Raw genomic sequence first — 10,920 nt, 5'->3', positions numbered from 1 at the left:
ATACAATTTATTTGTATAATTTTTATCACATTATTTACAAAATAATAAATTATTAAAAATATATATTAGTTAATTAAAAATCTTACAACACCTTTTATTATCAATTAAAAATATTTATTAACTGAAAAAATATGAAAATTTTACTTGAGTTTAAAAAATAAGTGTACCGGTACACTTTTTATTACCTTATATTTTAAATAATAAGTTAGAAAAAATCTTACTCTTACCATTTTAACACCTTTTTATTATCGATTTAAAAATTATTTTCATAAAAAAATTTGAAAATTTTAGTTTTGAGTTTAAAAATCAAATTTATCTATACGTTTTTTTTCAAATTTATTATTACCTTATATTTAAAATAATTAAAAATAAGATAAATATATAATTAATTAAAAAATCTTACTCTTACTAATTTAACATATTTTATTATCGATTTAAAATATTTTTTAATTTTTTAATTGAGAAGGGAGTGTTGAGGGCGAGGTCTGAAGGCCAAGCGGTGGGGAGCGATGGCAACAGGCATTGCGAGAGGGGAGAGGAGAGGAGAGGAGGCCAAGGCTTACTGACAGCAGCGAGAGGAGAGAGGGCGAGTGGAGAGGGGGAAAGAGGAGAGGAGAGAAGGTCGAGGCCAAGCAACAACAGCAAAAGGAGAGAGGGCAAGGCCAGAGGAGGGCGAGGCCGAGTGGTAGCGAGAGGGTGAGAGGAGAGGAGAAAGATGAGAGAGGACACATAAGGCATTTAGAATAATTTATTTTGAAAAACAATGCGGTGGAATATGGTGAGGATTATTTAATTTTTTTATTTAATGACGTGGTAGCTTACGTGGCAGATAACATGGTAAAATAACGACATGACAGACGACATGTCGATCTATGTTTAGTGCACTGATGATGTGGCAACACATAAGCAGTCAAAAGCTTACGTGTCACTTTTAACTGCACACATAGGTATTTGACCGGTCAAAGTTGGGTAGATTTAGAAATATTTTGATGACGTCGGTATTTTTGAAAATAGTTTATTTTAAATGGGTATTTAAGAGAAATTCCCTATTAAAATTAGTAATTAATATAATATAATATCATTAGGGCGAGAGGCAGGATGGGTATGAATATAATTACAAATTACCTAAACTAAACTTCATTATTAATTAATTAGTTTTTATTATTTGAAGCCCCACTGATTTGTTCCCACATTTTTCTAAATCCAATTTATGATGCGGTTACCTAAACCCATGTCTAAAATGTTTGGCCTCTAATTGACCAATAGAATTAACCATACTAAGCATGGGGCTCCGAACGCTGGTGTCGACCGTGTATGGTCAGAATCTAACTGACATGCGCGACGGTAGGACCTACTTGCAGTTTCGTTGTTGAAATAAATACGTATAATTAGTTTTGTGCATTATCCTACTCAAAGAGCCGCGAGTACTTTTCGCAAGGTGTGCACACTTGTAACTTAGTAAGTCGATTATTTGCTGAAGAACAACGACCTCTGCAAAATTGACACGCGCTTGTGCGTCCTGTCTCGCCTTGTCCTCGGAGCACTTATATTTAGCCGCGTTTGCCTTTTATTTCCCTCTCTTCAGTAGTCGCTTCTTTTTGCGTCTGCAACTGTCACTCTCTTTCCTCAAAAACCCTAATCCCGCCCTTTCTCCCTAAAACCCTAACCTAACTTTTGGCTCACTTTGCGGATGCGTCTGCGACAAATCAAGTCTCTCCAGTCGTGCATAATTTCTGCCGAGAAGTCAAGTCCAATTACTGCTTTCGACCGACTAGTGTAGACTACGAAGTCCGGACCGATCGATCGGGGTCGATCGAAAACGCTGAAGCGAGCACCTGAAAACGCGGATGTCAGGAATCTACTCGACTCGATCCTTTTTAGGTTAATTTCTGTCTCCGGCGATGGAGTCCATCGTGGGTGTGCTCGTCGATCCTGCCTCACTTCCTGTCACATATGACATTGCTTCGAAAGGAGAATCATTGGAGGTTTCTCGTCTCGATAGTGTTTCTGAAGTGGTCGGGACTGAAAAAATGGTTATTGCTGAGAACGAGGCTGATGGTGTGACGGAAGAGAATGAAGAGATGAACGGAGTGAAATCGCCGTGGAAGAAGCCGGCGAACGGGAGGATGGCTGAAATTCCGGTGATGGGAGCGGACTCTTGGCCCGCGCTTGAGGCCAAGTCCAAACCTCGTCAAAAGAATTCTGATGTTGGGAAAAAAGCAGGGCTAACACAACCCTTTCATCCTCCACTTGGTGCCAATGCAGGCCCTCCCCCTCCTCCACCCCTTCCTATGCAGGTTAGTCCGTTGAACTTCTCTCACTCACTCTTTCTTATTTTTATTTTTTTTTATTTTTTCTCGAGTGAATTCCACAACACGTTTGTTACCCTTCCCGAGCGTTATAAAAAATGATATATTTAGCGTATAGTTGACGTATTTCTAGCGAAGCTACCAAGAATGGGGTACATGTTGCTCTAGACGAATTAGATATTAAATTAACTTGGTGCCTAGCTATATTTTGGAGAAATGCACCGTTTGCATCTAATGGTATATTCTGTTCATTCTTTTTACGTTTATTTCAACTTTTTTTTTAGTTATTAGTTACCAAGGGCCATGAAATGTATTGGAATTTCTAATTGTGAGGATGTGATGCATGCTGACCTGAGCAGGCAACTTTTGCCAACTTTAATATATGTTTTATTTATGCATTCTTCCATTTAAGCTGTGTTTAGCAACTTCTTGGCCAACCAGAGCAGGCTCAGGTGAAAGAGTACGGTGCTAATTGAAATGTTATAATTTTGTGCAGTCTAACATAAACTGGCAGAATAAAATGAAAATGTCTTTAGCGCTCATGTCGGCTGTCTATCTTTCCTGCAGGGTTCATTTGGGCCTCAGAAATCTGATGGTTTTGGAAATGCTCATACTTCAAATAAACATCAGCCACCACATCATCATAAGCCAGCTTCTAAGCGTAATACATTACCTGCAAATGGAGTACCTCCTCCAAATGGTGTTCCACCATTTCCTGTTCCCATCTCTTACCCGCAACCAGCAATGCCACCTGTTTATCATGCTGTTGTGCCTCCCCCAGCTGTGCCATTTTCTGACTATGCATATCAGCCTTATCCTCCACCATTTCCAAGTGGAGAGCCTCACATGGTAAAACCTGGATGTGAACCTTTTATTCCTTCTGGTCAGGGAGGAGGTATTGATGCCAATAGAAGTTTTCAGCCTCCACCAAGAGGTGACCCCAATGGCTTTGGTGGCAATTTTCCTAGTAGGCGGTATAATATACATGAACATGGTGGTCGTTTTAATCCTACATGGCGCCACCAGCGAGGCTTTAATCCAAGAGAGAACATTAATATGCAACCGAACCTGGGGCCTAGGCCTTTTGTGAGGCCGCCTCCACATTTTTTTGCTCCAGCTCCAGGGTTCATAAATGGGCCACCATTTCCCGGTATTATCTCTAATTAAGTGTTTTCAGTTATGGTGGTGGATATTTTCATACCTACAGTCAATTTTTTACCCATTCGTACTATTTACCTGTTAATTGGCTTTGTGTCGATCTGTATATTGCAGCTCCTCCTCAATTGTATTACCTTCCTGGACCACCTCCAGAGTCTTTGAGGGGTCCACCTCCTCGCTTTGTTCCACATCATCCACAACCTGGCTACCCAGTGCCATTACTTGATCCATCGTCATCTTTGAAGGCTAAAATTGTAAAACAGATCGAGTATTATTTTAGGTAATGGTTGAATACCAAGCCATAAGCGTGGTTCACGAGTTTCATTCTCCTATACTGATAGTTTCTGTATCCACTTTACTAGTGATGAAAATTTGGGGAGGGATCGGTATTTGCTTTCCCTACTGGATGAACAAGGATGGGTTTCAATATTTAAAATTGCTGACTTCAACAGAGTAAGTGATCACAACCATATTATGTCATGTACTTTGTAGAGACATGGATCTTCCCTCTTTTTATCAAGTTATTTTTTATTTTAAAATGAAAATTTCATGGGTCATGTCTTCTTTATATTGTTCTTTTTCACCCTTTTGCAGTTACCCGCACTTCCTTACACTGGTGTGAAATTCTGTAACATCTAAACCCTTTGGCATTGTTTATGCACAGGTTAAAAGCATGACATCAGATATTCCTTTAATTCTGGAAGCATTGCAGAGCTCCCATGCTGTTGAGGTTCAGGTTAGATTACACTCTTTTGCAAGCTATACCAAATGGCAGTATGACAATTATCTATTTGTTTTTTTTTTTTGTGGTTTCTCTTTACTAGGGTCTGTTATTTGTTGGGTAGGGTGACAAGATTCGGAAACGCAATTGGGTTCCTTCCAATTTCGGTAATAGTATTGGAACGACTATTCAGATTCCTCATGGGCAAGTTGATAATATGTCTTCAAGTGCAATTTCTAATGGTGGTTCCGATGATAGTTGTGGACGTGAGGGTGTCTCTGACAAGGAGGCTTCATCAAGCAGTGAAGGCCAGGGTCAAAACAATCTAATTTCTCAGGAACACTCTGCAGAAAAAAGTTCTGTGAGTAAATCTGATGCTAGTAGCGATAAAGTTGCTCCTGCTGGCAAAACAGAAGTACCCCATGAAGAATCTCAGGAATCAAGCAGGAAACACACTTCTGAGTTGCATTCCAAAAGCAAATCAGGAAGTAATTGCTCCGAATTGAAGGGTTTGGATACAGGGTGCTCTTTCAGCTCTGGATATTCTGCAAGTCATGGTAATTCTTCTGGCAGTCATAATCCTGAAATAGAACACATGGTTGTTCAGGTGCAGAAATTAGGTGGCCTATCAAAAGATTTTGCCAATGGGCCTTCTGATTTTTCTGGAGAACCAAGCACTTTTCTTCTGGATGAAGAGCTGGAGCTGGAACATCATTCAATAGCTAGAAGAGAAAATCTTTCATCTTCCAGGAGGTAGTATTCTTTTGTCTTTCAAATGCTATTAAGTCTGCCTAAATAAGCTATGAAGTCTATCTAAATAATTTGATAAGAAGGTAGTGTTTGTCTTTGTTCTCAGTCATTTTGGAAGCTTTATATCTCATCTACTTTCTAATTTTCATTTCCCCGGTTGCTTTAATTGTCCCTTGCAGTTTTTTTATGTTGTCATTACTACATTATATCTGTTGACAAAGCTTCATGTATGCTGTTTGGATTTGAGGAAACTTTTTTCCAATAAGGTTTTGGTCTTCGATTTTCATCCAAGAATTTGTCATCGACTATAAAAAATATACGACTCAACTAGAAAATGTTTGAGTTAACAATCCAAGTGTCCGATATTTTTCTGTGATCATTTGTTGTTTAGACTTGCCCTTAGTTATGTATTGTAGGGAAGGGACGTAGCCCATTTTAAGTCATATGGTAATGTATATGCTCTTTGTTGACCTTAGTCAGGTTTATCAGATTGCTACAAGTTCACAACATACATCTTGGTTAAACATGTAAGAGGATCTGTTTATTCCTTTGATTCCATTTGTTTCTCATAATATTAGCCAAGAATAGAAAAATATTTGTATTCAGTTGTGATCTTTTTGGATATTTTTATGGCTTTAAGCATGTTATAGTGATATAAAGTATTGGTCATGAAAATCGACCTTGGAGCTTTTGCTTGCATATCTTGAACCTGTTTTGTTTGATTATTCTAGATAAGTAGAGTGCACAATAATAATTTATTTCAAAAAAAATAAAATAGTGCACAACAATAATTAATCTGAGTTTGTGGTGGACAGTTATGGTATATTACTGACCGAAGGGGCATGTGATAGTGGTGTGCAGTAACGATCATAAACAAAATTGTATCGTTCAGTTTACTGCTGTAAAGTTAGAATGAGGGCATCTCTGACAGTCATATGGGAGACATTTGTGGGTATCTATGGGAATGACAGTTTTGTAGTTCTCAACAGAGTACCTCTTGTTTGCCAAATATATGGGAAATGGGCATTAAAGGTTTATGCTTCAACAAGGATGGTGGTATAAGGATGGATCCTCTGCACTCTCAAAAGCAGTATAATGACACCATAAACATGGTTTACTGATCAACTGCTACCGGCAGGCATTGAAGAACTAAATCATTAATCTGAAGTAAGAAACGATCATATAATTGCTTAAGGAAACAAATGTACCATCAAAATAATGATCAATTGTAGAAAATTTAAGGCACAATGTGCTGTTGCTGGTGATTTTGCCATATATTCATCACATTCTCCAATGGTTTTTGAAGGCTCATAAAGTTTGATATGGAATGTTTACAACACCATTTATAACAGAAACTGTTCTTCATGGAGACATTCAGTGTCATTAACTTGGCATTTGGAAATTTTTGTGAAAGCTGCAGGCTGTGATATAACAATCTGGTCATTTAAGGGCAGAAATTTGCTTTTGCTTAAAAAAATGGAACAAATTTGCTTGCAGAAAGTGTTACTGAAACTGTTGGTATATTGAAAAAAAGAGTATGGACCCAAGTCCATATTTTTCTTATTCTAAATTTATTTATTATCCAATGCATTCATGTTAATTTTATTTTGTGAAACTTTCCTTATTTTTATCAAAATTGAATCATAAAATTAAGACAATGGCATTGTTATAAATACAATGAAGTATATGGCGTTGTTGTAAATAGATTAAATTTTTTAAATTTGAAAAGGTTGGGTGCAGTCAACTTTGGCTAGACTTGAGTCTAGTCTCCTTTCTCTCTTAATATATTGGGTGGAATTATTAGTGATACTGAAATGTGATTTTTGTGAGATGGGGTTATATCCTTGAGTAGTTTTATTCTGTCATGTTTGTCATTATGCAAAAGGTTTGAACTTAATCGGTGGTTTGGGTTTTTATTCTATTGATATGTTTGAGCTCCCAGACCCTGAGGTCACATATGTGGTCTAAGTTATTTGAATTTTACCTGTGTTTTGGTTACTTCTCCTTATATACCTCGATATGGTGTCGTTGTGTTCTCAAGACTGCTTTTTTTTCTTCTTGTTAGGCTTGATGATGAAGAAGATGAGATGGATGTCAATGATCACGATGTACAGAGACTTATAATTGTGACCCAGGTTTAAACCTGAAACCCTTCTTCATATTGTTACTCATTTATATAATATGTTACTCGTTTATATATTTGTTGTTAAATTTCCCGTGCTGTCGTTTTGAGCAATATGTATCCAATTTCAGTCTCACACATGTGATTCTATATTAAATTGTTTGCTCAACAATGACCAGGTTTGTCTGGCTGATTTATGTCTGGATTTCTGGGTCCATGAGATGGTTCCTGATTTCTGTGGCGTTAGTGTTGTTTCGTGTTTTCTGATGCTGTTTACATCAATTAAAGTCTGTAGTTCATTGTTTGTATGCCTTCAAGAAACAGTATGATATGTGGTTTATTGATCCTCTTCGGGTGGAATTTCGGAGTTCATTAAGATATCCTTGTTTCTGAAAATGTGATCCTCTGTAAATAATTAAAATTTTCCTGCTATTACCAAATATCCAATTTTGGAGGGGGTTTCTGTTGTCAATTGGAAATGAATTTTGTGTAGGATCTCAAGAGATTTATGTCCTTATATGAATATGTAATTTTGTATTTTTCCTTATTATAATGTTTATTTCTATGCATCTCACATCCTAGTCGTGTTCTCACAGAATATTAGAGTAAATGAAGATGACAAAAGTGTTGTTCGGAAGTCCAAACCCATCTTGGGTGAGCTTGCAAATGCTATTGATGAAGGACTATATTACTATGAGCAGGTTGATAAGCCCTTGCATTATTCATCTTTTACTTCTTTAATAATTTTCTATCTGGGGATTCTTGTCTCTTCTGATATTGATACGACTCCTGGAATGGGTTTTATTTTGTTCAGGAATTGAGATCGAAACAATCTAATTGTAAAAGAAACCATTATGGGCCAGATGCAAAAGAAGGAGACTTCAAATCTGCCACTGGATCTGGATCTTCTCATTCGAAGGCTACTGGGAACAACCTTGAAGAGGGCCCTTCTCGAAGAAGGCAAGGCAAGGGCAATAGTAATAACAAATATCCTTCTCATAAACAACGGTTATTTCCCAGCAGTTTTAGAAGCCATTCCCATGGCCGTAACCGTCACTGCATTATAGCTGAGAGTCCACCAAGCAATTCAGTTGGATTTTTCTTTGGCTCAACCCCTCCTGAAAATCAAGGGTTAGTCCTGCTTTTGATACTTTTTTCTTTCATAAGTATGGTTTTTTTAGTGGTTATTTTTAATTTAGACTTACAGTGGTGTTTTAAAAATTTCAAATTCAGATCCATGTCTTCCAGGTTGAGTGCTTCTCCACATGGCCAAGGGATCCTAGCTGGAAGCAGTCCCCCCGTGGGTTCGATGCCAAAACCTTTCCCTGCATTTCAACATCCTAGTCATCAACTTCTAGAAGAAAATGGCTTCCGGCAGCAAAAGTATGTGTCCACCTTGAATTATGTGTAATGTGATCGTGATAGTGAAGGTAATGAATGTGTGGTTATGTGGTATTGAAACTTTTAGGTACCTGAAGTTCCACAAGCGCTGTCTAAATGATCGAAAGAAATTGGGAATTGGTTGCAGTGAGGTTGGCAATGTTTTGATTTCGAGTTTTGCTTATATGTTTTTGATAGAGTATGGGTTGTTTTGAAAATCTGCCTTTCTTCTGTTGGTTGAGAACTGTTTTTCCTCTGTAATGTGTACTCATGCTGTAAAATGTTGTATATATCTTTACCCATTTTAGGCCAATACCTCTGGTGTCTATTATGTGCAGGAAATGAACACACTATATCGGTTTTGGTCATTTTTTCTCAGAACTATGTTTTCGCCATCTATGTATAATGAGTTTCGGAAGCTAGCTTTGGAGGATGCAGCAGCCAAATATAACTATGGAATAGAATGCCTTTTTAGATTTTACAGGTATTGCACAAAAGATATTAATCTTTAAACAATAAGTTTAGTAAATAGTTGAACTATAGTTTTTATGCAACCAAATGTGGGCTTCCTGATTTTTTGCACTGCGGCATTTCATTTAGTTATGGATTGGAGAAACAATTCAGAGAAGACCTGTACAAGGATTTCGAGCAGCTTACCCTTGAATTTTATGATAAGGGAAATCTGTATGGCCTTGAGAAGTACTGGTGAGTTTGTATGCATTGTAGTGTTATTGTTACTATTTTGGAAATTGAAAATTAGTTAGGCAATTATTTTGCCTTGAGAAGTACTGGTGAGTTTGTATGCATTGCAGGGCATTCCACCACTATCGGGGGTCACGAGACCACAAAGAAGCTTTGAAGAAGCATCCGGAATTAGAGAGGCTATTGACGGAAGAGTACCGTAACTTGGATGATTTCAGAGCAAGTGAGAAAGCAGCAAGAGAGGGGAGCAGCAGTGGGTCTGGGAACAGACCAGAGGGATTGAATCCATGTGTGAGTGTGAGCAGAAGCAGGTCTAATTTGGGCGGAGAAGTAGAGTTAGCTGCACACTGAAGCATGAGGATGGGGGGTTGAATAGAATTTTGGAGTTGAAGAGTAAAAGGTTTTTATCGTGTATTTTTGGTTTTACAAATCTGTTTAGCCCTAGGGCATTTTTGTGCAGATTTTGGAGTGCCCCTGCGGGTAGAGAAAGTGTTGATTTTTTGGTCGGATTTGTAAATAAAAAAATAATGGCTGTATCTGGGATTGTGGAATTGACCAAATAATAAACTCGATTTCGGCCCGGTCAGCATCTTGTTGTCTTCGCGATCATTATTATTTTTTCTCGTTTTTGTCTTCAGTGAACTAAAAAAAACCCGAAAAGAACCCAAACCGTTAAACTCGAACCCGTCCCGATCAGAACCCTGCCTCCGCCCTGTACTCGTAAACCCAACTTAAACCCGTTCAACCAATCCGTTTTAACCCTGTTTTACATCTCTTTGTCATGTGGGTCGAATTCCCATATGAATATAGAGATATAAATATAAAAATAAAATTTTACTATATTTTTATTGTCAATTTCCAACGGTGGTGATTATTATCCTGAAGATAAGGCAGAGGTTTTTTTCTTTTGTCGTTTTAAGTTCCGCGGAACGGATAGGAACCCGAAAGCTAGGAAAGAACTGAAGAATACCGTCCAGAGGAAATGGCTATGGCTTTCGCAGCTCACTGCCAAGGAGCTCCTTCGGCTTCCCTCACTCTTCTTACGAGTAGAAGGAATACTGTAAATGGGCTGAAGACCACCACCTGCAGTGCACCCTTTGGGTCCTCCTTCCTTTCACCTTGTACCTCCGTCTCATTTCCATCCTCTTTCTCAGGTACGAACCCGCATCATTAGCGAGTAATTTTTGGGGAATGCTGGCTCGGTCTCCTCGAATTTATGGTCTTTTCCGTTGTTTGTGAAATCCATTTTTTTGAATTATCTATTCAAGCGTTGGTTTTCCCTTTGCTCCGAATTTCATAATGGTTTGAAAAACAGGTTAAAATTTTCTCCTCTGTTGAAGTTAAGGCACTGATTTTCTCTTTACTAACTTGGGGACAAAAATGTATTGAGAATAAAAAGCAGTAACATATTATGAAAATGATGAGGCAATGTCGTGACTTGATGCTCCCTCAAATCCTTTTAATTCTTTCGGTGTTGAAAATAATAACGGTTATTTAGTGAATGATACACGGAATAAATATTTTTAAGCCATAGCCCTGGTGTCATGAAATCCTCATCAAAACATACAAACACCTGTGCCTGTGGTTTAATTAACCCAGTGCCAACCTTTTGGTAACCGAAGTTCACCAGTCTTGCTTAGCAGGTGGTTCAATTACTACTATAGTCCCCAGAAAAAGAAAAAGAAAATAAAAATGGTCGGAATAGGGTAGTCCTGAATGGACCCAGCTCAATAGATGGCTGGCCAGATAACAAATTCAACCATTCATTGAGTATATGC

General features: G+C 37.9%; 1 protein-coding gene across 3 annotated transcripts; it reads left to right on the top strand.

The window, feature by feature from the left end:
- Positions 1-1,577: 1,577 nt before the first annotated feature.
- Positions 1,578-9,728, top strand: LOC137955692 (la-related protein 1A-like). Of its 3 annotated transcripts, none has more exons than XM_068802762.1 (15): positions 1,578-2,297; positions 2,877-3,459; positions 3,582-3,747; positions 3,830-3,920; positions 4,132-4,203; positions 4,313-4,941; positions 5,415-5,465; positions 7,004-7,073; positions 7,657-7,761; positions 7,875-8,191; positions 8,309-8,443; positions 8,529-8,592; positions 8,779-8,924; positions 9,041-9,145; positions 9,253-9,728. In XM_068802762.1, exons 1-15 carry the CDS (start codon positions 1,902-1,904, stop codon positions 9,491-9,493), a joined length of 3,171 nt encoding a protein of 1,056 aa, XP_068658863.1. In that variant the 5' UTR covers positions 1,578-1,901; the 3' UTR covers positions 9,494-9,728. The 3 variants fall into 3 exon arrangements, with proteins under 3 accessions (XP_068658863.1, XP_068658862.1, XP_068658864.1); XM_068802761.1 differs by having other exon boundaries at positions 1,579-2,297; positions 8,294-8,443; XM_068802763.1 differs by lacking the exon at positions 5,415-5,465 and having other exon boundaries at positions 1,579-2,297; positions 8,294-8,443.
- The last annotated feature ends 1,192 nt before the right edge of the window (positions 9,729-10,920 follow it).

Source organism: Aristolochia californica, unplaced genomic scaffold (assembly GCF_029961685.1).
Source record: "Aristolochia californica isolate CCGP_79_NKW_82.1479 unplaced genomic scaffold, dmAriCali1.0.hap1 SCAF_2, whole genome shotgun sequence".
In the NCBI taxonomy this organism is placed as follows: domain Eukaryota; kingdom Viridiplantae; phylum Streptophyta; class Magnoliopsida; order Piperales; family Aristolochiaceae; genus Aristolochia; species Aristolochia californica.
This window is presented reverse-complemented; position numbering and strand designations above follow the sequence as displayed.